The 16752-nt window shown below is 35.3% G+C and overlaps 3 protein-coding genes across 3 annotated transcripts; 1 reads left to right on the forward strand and 2 right to left on the reverse strand.

The window, feature by feature from the left end:
• Positions 1-1931: 1931 nt before the first annotated feature.
• Positions 1932-5199, reverse strand: LOC112523690 (inositol phosphorylceramide glucuronosyltransferase 1-like). The gene is made up of 10 exons (XM_025133378.1): positions 4787-5199; positions 4346-4466; positions 4028-4213; positions 3702-3865; positions 3372-3479; positions 3110-3247; positions 2915-3022; positions 2529-2808; positions 2323-2440; positions 1932-2233 (listed from the first exon to the last, which is right to left on the reverse strand). Exons 1-10 carry the CDS (start codon positions 5024-5026, stop codon positions 2089-2091), a joined length of 1608 nt encoding a protein of 535 aa, XP_024989146.1. The 5' UTR covers positions 5027-5199; the 3' UTR covers positions 1932-2088.
• A 2222-nt stretch (positions 5200-7421) lies between these two features.
• On the forward strand, positions 7422-9664 carry LOC112526703 (pentatricopeptide repeat-containing protein At1g62260, mitochondrial). Its single transcript, XM_025137099.1, has one exon. The coding sequence runs from the start codon at positions 7490-7492 to the stop codon at positions 9407-9409; it is 1920 nt and encodes a 639-aa protein (XP_024992867.1). The 5' UTR covers positions 7422-7489; the 3' UTR covers positions 9410-9664.
• Positions 9665-9949: 285 nt separating this feature from the next.
• Positions 9950-16434, reverse strand: LOC112528173. Its single transcript, XM_025139136.1, has 10 exons — positions 16224-16434; positions 15913-16006; positions 15660-15764; positions 15435-15512; positions 14026-14081; positions 11978-12035; positions 11134-11259; positions 10923-11018; positions 10526-10597; positions 9950-10309 (listed from the first exon to the last, which is right to left on the reverse strand). The coding sequence occupies exons 1-10, from the start codon at positions 16331-16333 to the stop codon at positions 10247-10249; spliced, it is 858 nt and encodes a 285-aa protein (XP_024994904.1). The 5' UTR covers positions 16334-16434; the 3' UTR covers positions 9950-10246.
• Between the last annotated feature and the right edge of the window lie 318 nt (positions 16435-16752).

A 16752-nucleotide genomic window follows, 5' to 3' on the forward strand; every position in this document is an offset into this window, starting at 1 on the left:
AACATGTTGGTCTTACATGATCCCAATTCTATATATATATATAGAGAGAGAGAGATATGATATAATATAATGACCTAAAGTATATATGTATATACTATATTAAGGAATTATTGGAATGATTATTGATTTTATTTATTGTTTTGGTATCAATGCATTTGATGGTTAATGGGTTTATTTATATTGTCACTTTGGCTTGGTAGGCCAGATGTCATTATAGACAAGTACAATCATATTTCCCTTAATTGAGTATAGGATTTGCGTGTTTATCTTGTTTACAACTTTAAGGACTAGTAAGTCGCTCCCACGTGTTTCATCGACATCGACAATCCTTATAACAAACATGTTTTGTGGCTAGAGATAAATCACCTATGTTGTTTTTGGATCGTTCATCCCATGCGGCCATATATGCATTGGCAGTTTACGATCCATATTTTTACATATGTACAACTTCTTTGTGATCTTTAATTTAATCCACTAGCTTCACCCAAGACTTCTAGACCATTAAACCTTAAATTACTTTATGCTTTGGATGTTACGTTTTCCCCTCTAAATGACGTCTCCCATCTTCATCGGCGACTAAGTCTTTTCGTTAACCCTTGCAAGCCCTCCATCAATTCTTACGTCAAAGAATCATATCAAAAGGTGAAAAAACTTAAAAATACATTTAAAATGTTTATTAAAAGGATAAAGAAAAGGCCATTTTATTGGATAACTAAAAGCACACATCTTTTCACCCTAAGATTATGGAAGGCAAGGTTGATGGGCATGAAGAAGATAAGACCAAACTGTTGCTTGATATGACTTCACTTGGGTAACATGAGACCCTACAAATGGTTCCAAATGTTTAATAGGTATTACCTTTCTGTTTTTGATCATAGATTTGGGGAATTTTAGTAACCACGTGTATGGCACAAAAACAATCAATTATTTGAATAGAATATATTGAGGTTTCACGTATTATCACATAATATCAAAGCCAAAATCATTCTATGACAACTTATATTCATCTATCCCCTCTCGCCCATCTACGCCCCTTTACAAACATTGAGAGAATATATATCGTTGTAAGGGGACATGTTAGAGTCTTACATCGATTAGACTTGGACCATTTCTTCTTTCTTTCAAAGACTGTTTTAGTCTTTAAAAAAAAGTTGTTTAAAGTTTATAATCAACATAAACCAGATATTCCAAACATATGATTTTTTTTTTGATAAATTAGACAAGGATCCTAATAATTAGTGGAATCATTTACGAAGTTATTTAAAGATTTAGTTTTAAATTTAACAAATTGAAAGGACATATTTTACAAAGCACATATTGATAAAAAGGAGCGATAGAGCGGGCCAACTTAAAGGTGTTTTGGGATTGCTTATTTGAAACAACTTATACTTTTCTACAAAAGTCCTTGTTAACTTATTATAAGTTAGAATGATATAACTTCTTCAAAAACTCCTTATTATCGGTTTGACACCGAGATAAACTGTTTATCTAAACACTCAAAAATGCTTATTACCGGTGTCACACCAAAATAAGTCAATAAGTTGTTTTTATAAGCAATCCCAAACACTATTTTACTACTGAACCTAAATTAAAGATTATGAAACCTAGCTTATACTAATACGAGCTTGCTTAACTTACATTATAGTTTAACTAAAACCTCTTCGATCTCAGATAAACTACAATTAAACCAATACACTCATTTGATTGAGTATAATACTTGACAAATTGATAGAGAAAACGTTAGACATTCAAAAAGAAACACGTTCTATCTTATAGTTCCGTAATATATATATATATATATATATATATATATGACATTTTCTAAAGTTTAAAAAAAAATCCGATCAACTTACAACCGACCATCCATCACAAGTTCAAACCAAATACTTTTCAAAATGGACACAAGATGTGTTTAACTTTTCTTATTAGTTCCATTAATTGCAACAACCAATTTCCCCATAATTACATCGCAGATATACATTAAAGAATTGTAGACGAATGAAATCGAAATTCCTCCGAAAGGAAGGTAGAATAATGGAAGATGTACATGTAATTCATAACTTACATTTTCGTATTAACTGGATCCGATTAGCAGCATAAGAAACAAACGTTCCTTGTTCTCGATGTATCCCTATCTTCAAGGCCTCTCATGAACGACCTGATGGCCAGCTGTTCTGATGCATATGTGGTAAAACATGCAAAAATCAAACCTCCCCCAGCCATCATACTTAGCCTATCATCAATATGAAACAAAGAAATGAACACCTGAAAAAGTAGTATTTGTCGTATATAAATGTTACACAAAAAGAACTCTTTTGATACCTCAAAAATAAAGCATTAATCCCAAAAACACCAGGAGCTAAAGGGGCAGCAACAGCCAGAAATGCCATCCCTAACCCATAGTACCATGGTGCAACGTCACAAGAAACCCTCTGATGACCTGCATACGTAACCAACACAAGCAACTTTAACACCAATTCGGGTTACTACTAATGGGGTCTTTTAATTCTATCGATTAAAAGCAACACCTTTTTCAAAATCATAATCTGAAGCTCCAGGACGAGGGTTTCCTGTTTGACTTGCCACCATCTTCCCCCATTTATATATTATGTGCAAATAACCTCCAAACAGCAGAAAGAAGGTCGTAAAGATCCACTCATACATCAGAACCAACCCAGTCCATGGCTTCACTTGCCGCGGCACAACCGAAAAACCAAATCCAAGAGACACAATCACAGCCATGAAACAGACCAATATGGAAATTCCACCAAGGAAAGCAGGCACCATGGAATGCACACCATTAGAGAACTATGCATCACAACACACATTTTATTAGTGTGTATATATATATATATATATATATATTTTAAAGAAAATAATTTAGAATGTATTGTTCATATGAAGAGAATTAAACCTGTTGATTAGAATTAATGTTGGATGAAGATACTGTAGAATAGGCAAGTGCACCTCCAGATCTAAATTTGTAGTATATATGTCTAGCATGATCGCATAAAGAACGTGTCTACCCAAACACAGAAATGGATCCAGATGATGAATATAAAGGTGTCATGATAAGCCCAAGGAAACAAAACAACTCAAAGTTTCTAACCTGCAGAAAAGATCGATAGTAACAGAAAAGTAAAATGAACAATGGGAACAGGAAGAGAATTCTGACTAGAAGATCGTTATGAGGATCTCTGCCTCTTCCAGTTCCAGGGAGAGATTCCTCTAGATGTTCTCTGACATCCTGTACTACCATTGAACATGAACACCATCAGAGAACTTGCATCTTATGACAGACTTCTTGTTATAAGTTCCAGAAAAAGTTCAGAAAAAATGCATTTGAAACAGAATTAACTACAAAAGAATACCTGCCATATATCCACAGGTTTTACAAGCCAGGATGTCCACCAATCCCATGGTTTGAGAGGGCCAAGTGTATAGTGTATAACACAGAGTTCTTTCTCATCAACCATCCACTGTTATGCAGGACAATGAATCAACATATTAGAGACTAATTGTGCTTAAGATACTATGTACGAATGCTTTCAAAAAAGCATACATTCTTCACAGAGCCTCATGGCTAGTATTTGCAGAAGCCCAGATAGAGAACATCGAAGGCCTTAATGTATGAGAATTTCTAGAGAAAAAGGATCAAGATGACAAACAGCCCAGGCAACCAGTGGAAAGTACTTACTTACCTTGTTAGCAAGCATGTAAAGTCCAACATCTGCATTATAGAGAGTAGAAAGTCTCTCCATTTCTGCAACTGGTCTAGAATCCAGCACTTCAGGAGAAACGTTAGGGTCAAAAACACGTGCACTCGGAAATCCAGCATAATAGGCATTCAGAAAACCTTGATCACCTACAAAAGCAACAAGAAAACAGAACTTCTAAACTTGCCATCAAGCAAATAGCTTAATGGTATTTGGCCCCATTCTGTAGAGCTAACCATGGTGGTCAAAAAGCATTTAGGCTTAACGAGAAGTCACACAGTAAGATGTGATGGATAAATAGAATGCTGTACCTCCAGTATAAGAATACAATGTTGTCACTTTGCTCACCATGTCGTTGAAAAGTTCTTCAGATGGTTCTACTACCATAACACCTGAGTTCAATCTCTCTGAATGTTTTAAGTTGGCACAGAATTTTCCGCATTTGAATAAAACATCAATATTCTTGACCACGATTGTATCAGCATCAAGATAAACCACTGCAGTAATCCAAGAAACTATCAAAGGCCTTAACATTTATTTAATTTAGATGAAATAAAATAAGAGGCTTTTACATACTTCAAAATATACTAAATGACGAACAAATGTTGACAAAAAGAGTAGGGAATCACCTTTTTTGTAATCGGTCATGTTGAATATCTTCAGTTTCGTGTATACCCCCCAAAACCTTGTTGGTCGCACTTGATTAGGGTTCTCCAATAGACTGATTGGCGTCACAATCCAACCATCAGCCTGCAAAGATAATCCCAGAAACAATGGTAGTTTGTGGCAGTCAAAATTTAACATGTACTTGTATGATCCTTCCAATTGCTTAAATAGTGACGAACCAATTTGGAATTATCTGATAAGTAATAGAATGTTTGATTGGAATGATCAACCTAATGCCAACTCCTATTAGTTCTGTAACATTTTTTGTTAATACGCATTATCACGTCAAATATAAAAGAAAAACCACATGCATTTGGAGATTATACAGAATTGGTTAGAAATTTAGGGCAACAAAGCATTTTGGTTTTATAAATTGAATCAAAATCGAAAAAGGGAAGGCAAACCTGGAGAAGGGTCTTGGCGTAGTCGGAAACACCATCAGATACCAAAACGACCATGTCCTTGGTGGATCTGGTATCACGAATCGATTTCCCAAGAACACGTGCTCCCAACACGAATTCATCTCCATATAAAAGGGTTACATAGGCTTGCTTTGATGATTCGGAAGCCAAAGCTGTTCGTAGGTTTTGATTCAGAGCTAATAACAGAATGAAACCAAATTCAAACCTCCAACTGGATTTCATCGTCTCGAGATGTAATCAAACACAAACGTCAGGAGATTGAAAGCAATCATGAAGCATTCTATTCAATTAGTATTAGGGGATGGGATGGATTTAGAAAAGGTTTTTGGGTTGATAGATGATTGAAGAGAACAAATTTGGATGGCAAGAAATCATGTTCTTGGTTATTCATCTGTGAAACGAAAGTGAAACTCCTGTCCCTCGTGAAACTACAAAAACGGTAAATGGACCCACAACCAAGTATTTTTATAAATTTTCAAATAACAGATATCCTAAAAAAATCATTTCAGATGCTATTGGTTAAGATAATCAATGGTAGCTTTGGTTTGATTATGTCACCATTGGTCATGGATTCAAGAATTTTATCAACTAGGTGTGGGTGTGGGTGTAACTTTAAGGTGGATCAAAAGCTTACGGGTTTGATCTTAGGGGAAAATCAATTCGGTTTGTCGGGACAAAAAGTCAATTATGTTGATTACGGAAATTATATATTTTGTTCAAATTGAATCGACCTTCACCTTTTGAACAAAACACAAGACTACGTCTTACTTACAACGTGTATTTATGTGATAACTGGTTAGTTGGTTATAAAGTTCGGGGTTGTTTTTGAAAAAAAATTATAATAAGTTGAGGTGTTAGATTTGTTATTATGTTTAAAATCATTTAAATTAACTCACCGCCTCATGATTTTATACATGATAATATGGGATAAATTATATTATCTCATGGGATTGATAAAAGAAATATAGAAAGAAAAACTAGGAAAAAAGTGTGTGTTTTTCCTGGAGTACGAAGGAAATAAAAGCAAAAAGAGAAATAAGAAAAAGTTGATTCTTTGTTATTACTTGAATTTGTTGTCATTCGTCCTCATATCTTCGTCTATGTAGATTACATAAGGTGAGTTATTTATAAATTTTCCTTATTTGGTAATGTTGGAAATTGAACTGTATGGTTCTTTATATGGGTTGATATAAAACTGTTTTCGATGTTATAATTAACATATTTGTGGGTTTTTGATATGTTATATCATGTGTAGAAATAAGATGACATATCAAGTAGAGGTGTATTTTGATTACAAGAGTGACATATCAAGAAGAGGTGTATACTGGGATAAGAGTGACATATCAAGGAGAGGTAAATACCGGAATAAGGGTGGCATGACCATTGTGATATAAAATATGGGGTTTTGATCAAAATGTTCTTTGTTATCGCATCCTTACAACGAAGTTATTCAAGTTCTTTTTCTCAAAGAAGTCAAAGAGCCTTGTTAGACTCGGCAGAAGTGTAAGGTGTAAGTGAAGAGAATAGAATCTCTAGAATTGGTGCTCTTGAGTTTGCAAAACGATTATTGGTTCGCAATGCGATGACTTGGAGTTGTCGCATTTGTGTGATGTGATGACTTAGAGTTATCGCATCCTATTGATGCAATGAAGAATTGTTATTGCACCTATATGAAGCGAGGAGTGAGTTTGTCGCATCCTTGTGATGCGACAAGTTGGGTTTATCGCACCGATGTGATGCGATGAGTTGTAGTCCTCGCACCACTGTGTTGCGAGAAGATGAGATTGTCTCACCCATGTGATGCGAGAAAATTATATATTCATCTATATGATGCAATAAGTTTACTCAGAATGTGTTTATTAAGTTATTTGACTATTTTGATGCGATAAATGAAGTTTGCTTTATGAAAGTATTGTTTATTTGTTACCGATACAAATATGATTTCATAAATGTGATTTAATGATTATTCACCCTATAATAGCCAATAAAGGGATTTCTTGCTAGACATTAAGGTCTAACCCTTATTTTGGTGTTTTTGAAAAATATGAATCACAGGTCGGACTCAACCAGAAAATAAAAGAAAATGAAAATTGTGAAGAATTATATTTGTCTGCATGGAATGTCAAGGATATCATGATATCTTTTAAAAAATGTAGCTTTTGTAATTAATAGGACCAATAGTGTAAATTATATTTATATAAAAATATATGTTTATATACAAATGTGATCTTGGGTGTTACATTTTAGTTGAATTCCACTGTTATGTTACGAAAAGTTTTTTTTGTTTTTTGGTTGATTTTATAAAAAAATGTTTTTTTTTGGTATTTGATATTAACTGACATTTTTTTGTCTAGGTTTTCAATTGCATGTATCTAGGATTTTGAGAAACAATAATCAAAACAGTAACTAAAAATAAAATACAAACAAATCAAACGAAAAACTTGTATTTTTTGAAAAAATTAATGATCAAGAACTTAATAATTTACAAAAAAAAAAAGTAATAATAAATATAATGAGATGAAATTAATAGAGTTTTCAAGTGTTATTAAATTTGATTTAGGGTTTTGTGAAAGTGAACCAGGATCGAATCAATTAGGATTTGGTATCCAATTTTAAGCCAAAACAAATTGATGCCCATCTTTCTTTGTGCTTGTTGATGGAAGGAAAACGATAACAAAGCAAGTAATGGTGATCCCATGGAGCAGATTAATGTGCACCTCTCGCACAATTCTGCTACCCCGCCTGCAGCTTTATAGCAGATCTTATTCAAAAACGTTGCCTGGGGTTGCCGCCAACATCCGCATACTGAATAACAAAATCACAAACTTGATTCGAGACAGTAAATTGGATGAAGCAAGGATGTTGTTTGACAAATCAAGACAAAGAAACCCGGTGACTTGGAATTCAATGTTGAGTGGGTATGTAAGACGCAGAGAGATAGTGAAAGCACGCCAACTGTTTGATGAAATGCCTGAGAGAGATACTGTGTCCTGGAACACAATGATTTCCGGGTATGTTGGTTGTCGGTGTCTAGAGGAGGGGAGGGTCTTGTTTGATGGAATGCCATGTAGAGATATTGTTTCTTGGAACACGATTATTAGTGGGTACGCAAAGAATGGAAGGATGGATGAAGCTTTAAGGCTCTTTGATCAGGCTCCCAACAGGAATACTGTTTCTTGGAATGCCATGGTTACAGGGTTTTTACAGAATGGCGATTTGAGGAATGCCGTTGGGTTTTTCAAGAAAATGCCTGAGCGAGATGCGGCTTCTCTTAGCGCACTTGTCTCCGGTCTTATTCAGAATGGGGAATTGGATGAAGCTGGAAAGATTCTGCTCGAGACTTCGTGTGAGAATGATGAGAGATTAGATATGGTTCATGCTTGTAACACTTTAATTGCTGGATATGGCCGGAAAGGACGGATTGAAGATGCTAGACACCTTTTTGATGAAATTCCATATCATCGTAGAAATGTGGTGTCTTGGAATACTATGATTATGTGCTATGTGAAAGCTAGGGATGTTCTCTCTGCAAGGGTTCTATTCGACCAGATGATGGAGCGGGACACATGTTCATGGAATACGATGATAAATGGTTACATTGAAATATCCGACATGGAAGAAGCTTCATACTTGTTTAAAGAAATGCCAAACCCTGATGTATATACGTGGAATTCATTGATCTCGGGATTTTCCCAGATGGGTAAAGTGGGAATTGCTCGTGAATTTTTCCAGAGGGCACCCCAAAGAAACCGTGTGTCATGGAATTCCATCATAGCTGCTTACGAGAAAAATAAGGAATATAAAGTAGCAATAGAACTATTCACCAAGATGCAATCGGAGGGAGAAAAACCCGATCGACATACTTTGTCTTCCCTTATGAGTGTTTGTGCTGAAAATGCTTATATTCATCTGGGTATACAAATACACCAGCAGCTCATAAAGATTGTTACTCCAGATGTGCCATTAAATAACTCCCTTATCACCATGTATGCCAGGTGTGGAGCTATAACGGAAGCTAGAGTGATCTTCGAGGAGATGAAGTTTCGTAAAGATGTAATTTCATGGAACGCAATGATCGGTGGATATGCATCTCATGGATATGCAACCAAGGCCTTAGAACTTTTTGGTTCAATGAAGAAGCTATCAATCCAGCCAACATATATAACATTTATATCTGTTCTGAATGCATGTGCCAATGCAGGCTTAGCCGAAGAAGGCCGTATGCACTTCAAATCCATGATTAATGAATTTGGTATCAAACCCAGGGTAGAACATTTTGCTTCCCTTGTGGATACCATGGGTCGGAATGGACAACTTGAGGAGGCCATAGATTTGATCAAAGGAATGCCGGTTAAACCTGATAAGGCGGTATGGGGTGCGTTACTTGGTGCTTGTAAAGTGCATAATAATATTAAGTTAGCCCAGGTTGCGGCTGAAGCATTAATACGTCTTGAACCCGAAAGCTCTACACCATATGTGTTGCTACATAATATGTATGCTGATGTTGGACAATGGGATGATGCAACAGAAATCAGGATGTTAATGGAGAAACATAATATTAGAAAGGCAGCAGGGTACAGCTTGGTGGATTCGAGTTCCAGATGATTTACGATGTTTCTAGTAACGCAGTTCGAATTATAATCAATTGCATTGTAGTTTGATGCAACATCTCGAGGAAGCTTTGTATCGATCGTGTGATCTCCGAGAGATCAATTTAAGTCGTCATATGATGGGGGACATTTTGTGTTCCTTTGATGATACAAATGGGGTCTTCACGGAAAGAGTCGAGGTCGATGACAGTATGCATATATATTTTGGGCTCGTTTGGTTTGGAGAACCCACATAGATATTGACTTGATGTAATAAAGTTTGCCTTAATTCCTATAACAAAGTTCAAAGAATTCTTATCTAATGTAACAAAATTTCTTATTTATAATCCATTTTGACAGATCATTTACTGATGTTGTAACATTTGATTACATGGACGTTAGGTTTATCGTCCACTTCACTGCAAGTCTTTTGTAAGCATTTCGTAGGCTCATCCAAGTGCAAGATGATCGATAACCGGTAGTGTCCCAGAGCTTGCATGCTTCGTACAGATAGTGTATGCTACTGGGAATTCATATAGTGATTCTTCAGCATCCATTTTAAAAAACTTCAGATTTTTACATCATTTGCCAAGATTCGGAACAAATTCATTTCACAACATTGAGAAGTAAAATCTTAGGTCAAATGAGCTGAACTCGAGTATTACCCTCGTATATTTATGTATTGTACCAATCGTGTCTAAAAACAAGTCCTAAACTTTGGATCATGTTTTAACTCGAGTACAGTTAAAACCATACATTTACGATTTAAGGCTACTACCAAAATTTGATGGTGTCGAGCGCATGGAGATTCCTGATAAAATTTGCTTTTGTACCTCAAACCGGAAATTTTTACTCATCTGTAATACGTTGCCATGAAGTAGAGACTTAAAGAAGTTGCAGCAGTGACGATGATTTCCTGCAAATGTATACAACACAGAAGTCACATGGATCATACTTGTTTGCTAATCGTCATAACGGGAAAGAGATGATACTGATTTTGGAACACAAGATTCTGCTACTAGGTCATCATTGAAGACATTTACTTAATAGTCAAACACTTTTCTTGATATAATGTGAAAATACATGCACAGATAACAGAACAATTTTGTATGAAAGGGATTATCGGTCATACCTGGTTGTTATATAAGGCGACAGGGACATAACCTCCAATGAATTCGATCAAATTCACCAAACCAGTATATCCCTGAAATAGAAAAGGATAAATATAATAGAAGCCTCCAACAACTTGATGCAAGATGAGTAATTAAATCTGGATTTTTGTTTCCTAACTCTATATTTCAACATTTGTCTAACTATGATGAAACAATTCTTGTATAATTTGAAGCTAAGAAGTAACCAATTTCACTCAAAAGAGTCGAATGTGGAATCTTTATTTCTGGATGGATGTATGTATCCAGTTATTCTTAACTTATATTTGGATCAAATACAATCAGCATGTTTCAGCATTCAAGTGGCAACAACTATCATTCAATATGCATCATAAACGATTTCATGATTATATCACATACCAAAGATGCAACAGCTATGCATCCAAAAACCAGTGCAAGGGAGCGTAGCAACCGTTTCCCCATCCGCATCATGCGTCCTTCGTCCTCGCCTTCTTCCTGCAGCCAAAATCAGCTCAATTATAAAGCAAGAAAAACCAAAAGCCTGTAATATTTGAAGCAATAATTGAAGTCAAAAAGTAAGATAGTAGTCCTAAGGTTGGTTTTGACTTACTGTAAATGCCATGGGTGCAGGTGCTTCAAATGTCTTTAACTTTTCGAAGACTCTATATACGAATACAAAGGATAAAAACTGCACAGGTTTCCAATCAGCATTGCGCGCAACTAGAATCCAAGCAATCTGCCGAAGGAACACAAAAGATCCAGGTATCAGCAAATCAAAGAAATAAAACAAAGCAAGGTAAAATAGAAATTGGCTGAGTTGTTATGGCACCATGGCAAGTGATGGCGGTAGCAAACCATGAGAATGCCATGGCAACATTGCAGCTGTGTGACAAGTTCATATTGTGCAATTTGCAGGTGTATTTAATTTAGTTTAATTGAACATGAAACAATGAATATAGGAACAAAGGAACACTATTGAATGCACAACAGCAGCATCATTTAGCCATCAAGTGATCAAAATTCAAACATAGACCTTTTGACATTATAAACCATTAAAACAAGTCAATATTTAAGGAGCACCATGGATTTAATAGTTTTAAATTCAAAATCATTCCAGTTATCAAATTTTACTTTTGAACCAAAGACTTTGTTTTTCAGTTTGAAGTTCAAAGACAGCATTTGATATTTAAGAAGTCACATACTAACTCTTTGATCAGAAAAAATTAAAGAGAGAAATAACAGTTGATTTGATATCTTAGAGTTCAATTTAGGATATGAAAACTGGCAAAAATGAACTTGTATAAGCATTTTTTTTCCCAAAATGTCCCAAATGCAATACAACAATAACCTTCTAAAGCTCAAAAAAGGTGAAGTACAGCGTCGGTATAAAAAGAATACATGTTACATACTATTAAGCCAAGTAAGAAAATATGTTGCGCAATTTCTACACTTACGAATGCAGCTGATATTGCCATATTAATCCGCGTGTCTTTCACATCAGACTTGGAGAACCTGAGGATATGAGAAGGCACCAATTAAGAAAACTACATAATTTTGTAAACCATAACCCGAACAGTTTGTGAAACAAATACTCAAGATAAACTCCACTGTCATTTATAAAGGATCAGGCAATAATTTTTTTCATACTAGACTATAGAATCATATTAAGTTAGTTTTAGCAATTCTAGATGTATGAAGCTTAGAGTTACTTTCCTTCTGCGACTAGTTTGCTTATGGCTCCAAGACCCTGTGCACATATGTACAACCACATAACCACACACACACATATAAAGATGTATAGGTGTGCGTATGTATAGATAGGTGTATATATACACATACGCTATATATGTATAGGTCTATATATACTCATACACACATATAATATATATGTATATATAGGTACATAGACATGCATGCGTATGTGTGTGTATATATGTATCATGTATGACATATATGTACTTATGTKCTTTGTCTCAAGTCTATGGGCTTCATGCGCAAGTTCTAGCCAATCAAGCGGGACAACAAACAAGGTTGACATAGATAGACTAATGTCATACAGAAAACAGCAAGGGACGTAAATGGCAGCCAACATTTAAGGGAGCAACAGCAATGGCTTAGGAGGTCACAGCAAAGCCTAAGGTCTAGAGACTAGCACAGGAGCTAGATACAGACACCACCATGTTTTGTTGTTAAAAAATACATCCATTGCCGCTAATTTGATTCTGTTTTTCATCTTCAATTTTCATTGTCAATGTCTTCCATTCATTTGTGTGCAAGGATCAATGCATTAACAGCCCACAACTAGAATCGAAAACTGATGTCTATTATCTCTTTATCTTTACACAACTCCAGGTCACTAGTCTTTTGCTACACTTCTGGTGATTTTCCCATAAAAACACAATTATATATTGTAAGTGATAACGGCAACCTGAAGGTGCCACTAATCCACTTGGTATAGGCCCACTGCCACACAGTCCTATAACCGGCAAAGCCCTCCCTATGGGATGTTTTTTTATCAACCTGGATATCCAACCCGCTATGCGAGCCGACTAATCCCAAGACGGCTAATTCCTATGGGATGTTGACGTGGCCACAAGAATTTTTGCACCCAAGGGGAATCGAAAGATGAGTATATTTGATAAAATAAATGTAATGGTAAAAATATCCAGATAAATTCCCTAATTAATTCTAGTTGTCTTTTCCTCTCATCAATCATGAGACCATTAAGAGGCACTGCAAGAGTAAAAATCATGAAGGTTTTAAGCTTCATAAATATCCCAAGAAAATGGACAAAAGAAGATCCATACATCGAGGGAGGGTCCAAGAAAGTACACTTCTACAAACTTAATTAATCATATCATCTCCTGTCTTCACTTGCACTAAAATCTAGCATCGCGCTCCAGTTGACTTAAATCCAGGAAAACTAATACTTATCTATCTATTAAAGAAATAATGATATAGTTAACTGGAAGTGTTCCTAGAAAGTCCCTGCTTACTTTTACTAAATGTAAATATTGTTGGGTGTATCTCTAATTCTTAACATGGAGCTGATCAAAGCCGTGATCATAATTGAATAACCCAAAAGAGGAAAAATTGAGGCTTAGTGGTGTTAGTAGAAGGCTTCAGCTATCGGGCTAAGGGCTGTGGAGGTATTTGGGCTGCATGATTTCTTTACACACTACATACAAGTGTAGCATAGGGTTTTTATAATTGGTTCTCTGTCATTTTAGACATTGCGTTTTTACAGCTTAGCACCAAACAAAGTGTTATAGTGCCACTCTATGCCCTTACTTTAAGATTTCAACACCTGCATGATATTGATGAATTGTGTAGAAGTATACATGTCACATATACAAGGACTTAAAGTTCCATGTATCCACCTATCGGCGTAGATCTCGCTGCAAGGTACTGATTAATGAAGCACCAATATACAATTACATCAGATGTAAAAGAACATTTGAAGCTAAAAATGACATGAGGCTAATGAGAGTTCTGAATATACCTTGGGCCCCATGGAATGATTGGTTGCTTATCAGCATATTTAATATCCTTTGAAACCTACATTTGTCATTCAAATATAATAAGTAATTTGGGAGTCAAATTGCCTCGCTTGATTATTGAACTGCATACTCAGCAACCTATAGCAACAAATTGACAATTACTGGGAAAAATAAAAAATCTGAACCAAGGGCAAGCCAATATGAGGCCGCATGTTCTAGCATGATATACTAAAGGTTAACACTACCTAAGTAGCAGTTCAACCAAACAGACACCAGAACCCAAAAGGTCCTCCTGCATTAGCAACAAATACAATTGGGGTAGGCATATTCGATTGTTGAGTTACATACAATTGGGGTAGGCATATTCAATTGTTGAGTTACATACAATTGGGGTAGGCATATTCRATTGTTGAGTTACATACATAATTGGGTTAGTCAGGTTTAAAATTTTGAAACCTGAATCTAACATCCATAGCATATTTGTGTAGCAGAGACTCCAGACCAATCAGGCAATGAAATCATTAAATACATAGCCAGTTATATATGGTATCAAAAATCAACCCAAAAGCAGAAATTGGTACGGTTAATTACTCCCACTTCTATAAGAAATAAAAAGATACACTTGATAAGTCCATGGCAATGAGCCCAAACACTATGCCATGGACCTAAGTGTGTGACTCTGCTTATGGCAAACTAAAGCAAATGACTTTGTCCTCTTAGAGCATACTAAATCATATTGTATCTAAACAAGATACACATAATATATGCTCCCTCAATCCAAAACAAACTGCAACAATTTCCATTTTGCAATGTCCCATATTAAGTGCAACCGTTCTTTTTTCTGAAAAGTGTCAATTTAAAATACATATTTCGCAATAGTAACCATTACAAAATATTGAATTTTGGTCCCCAAGATTCTCCCTAGTTTATCATTATTGAGGGGTACTTCAGTGTGTATTAAACTGTAGTGAGTCGAACATTGCAATTTTCTGGGATGAATATGTTATTATTTTACTTACATGTTGGTAGAACCAAACTATAATGATACAGTAACGTCGCGGATTGATTGTCGTAGCACAATATATTTTGAAGTTACATTATAGTAAGAAGTACATGATTAAAGTTGCTGAAGTAGGCATAACGTGAAAGATATATGTGCAAGGAGATAATAAAATCTAACATCCACCCACTGCCATCTATGCTGCACACACAGTGAAAGCAAATAATTGAAGCAATTCTATTTTCTATGGCATGCCAATAAACCATAAAGTTAAAACCCTCATCCTTCCAGCTTTTGCAATGTAAGAAAGACCTAATTCAAGTTTAATATTACCCGAACAAATCTGATCATAACAGCAGTGTAAATCATGCGATCTATGCAACTAAATTAGCTCAAAGATGCAAGTTGTACCTTAAATGAACCAAACGTGACTCCTTTCTTTCGATTTGTTAATTGCGCCATCATGAGTTTGTCATATGCCTTTTCCAACTGAAAATCATATGTATAAAGCCAATGTGTTCACTATGAGAATGCCAATCCAATTCACAGAAAATGCCTATTCTTGTATGCTAAGTATCAGTATTATGAATTCAACTTCAACAAAAAGAAACACAACAAAGAGGGATATTGACATACAAGAGCCGCCTTCGCCTCATCCCCTCTTCTCTCAGCATCCTTGCGCTTTCTTGTATAAGCCGCCTTCACCATATCAAATCCCTCAATGGGATTCACGCCAAGGACCTGTGGATTATAATCTTCTTAATACTTGCACTTGTATCATTGGATGAAAGAATAGAGCATGCTCCCAAAAGTTAAATTAAAAAAACAAACTTCAAAAGGGTTAAAGTTCTTAAAACATAGTTACTATGGGGAATGTAGTATATGCTACCTCGTACGGATTAAACTCATTGTCTGAACTAGAACTTCCAGCAGCCGATGAAGCAGCACAAACTACCCTTTGACTGAAGCGAGATGTAGGAAATCTGCAATTTCACGCATCGTACCATTGTAATAATCTTGTACCAATCAAAACCAATTTTCAATTTGGAATTAACAGACAAAAATAAGTTAGAAAATTAAATTTTATAAAAACATTTTCCAAATACACAAAAAGTAATTGGAAAATCATTGGTTCTTGAGACAAATAAGGTAAGAATTACAAAAACACAAACAGTGAGTGAAAACTTAAGGATTTTTTACCTGACGAATGATGGACGAATACTGGAGAGCGAGGTATGAAGGACGCAACTGTTCTTGGCACAGAAACGAGAATTAGGAAATTGGAAGGCGTTGGATATAGCCAAGGCCATTATTGCTGCTGGGATGTTGATGATGATGATGACTGTGTGTGTTCTTTGATTCTTTTAGGGTTCCTTTGTTTGCAGGTGTAGTGTGGGTCTTCACTCCCGTTTAACCCGTGCCCGATAACTTTTTGCCCGTATCTTTTTCTTTCTTTCGGCTTTCACTCCAAAAATAAAACAAATGTAAATGATGATGGTCACTTCTTTATTATTATTTTATTATAAAACTAAAAAACCTCATTTTTTTTTTTTAATGTTTAAAACTTTACATCTTAGATATCAAAATAAAAGTTTTGAATGTACATTACCCAAAACATGAATGAAATTAAAATTACCTTACTTTTTCATACGATTTACCCTTTATTCTAAAAACAAATAATTAGGTGTACAATAGTTATTAAGCAAAGTAAGTTTATTTGTACTAAATT

This window comes from Cynara cardunculus (genome assembly GCF_001531365.2).
Source record: "Cynara cardunculus var. scolymus isolate 2C chromosome LG 1, CcrdV1, whole genome shotgun sequence".
NCBI classification, from domain to species: domain Eukaryota; kingdom Viridiplantae; phylum Streptophyta; class Magnoliopsida; order Asterales; family Asteraceae; genus Cynara; species Cynara cardunculus.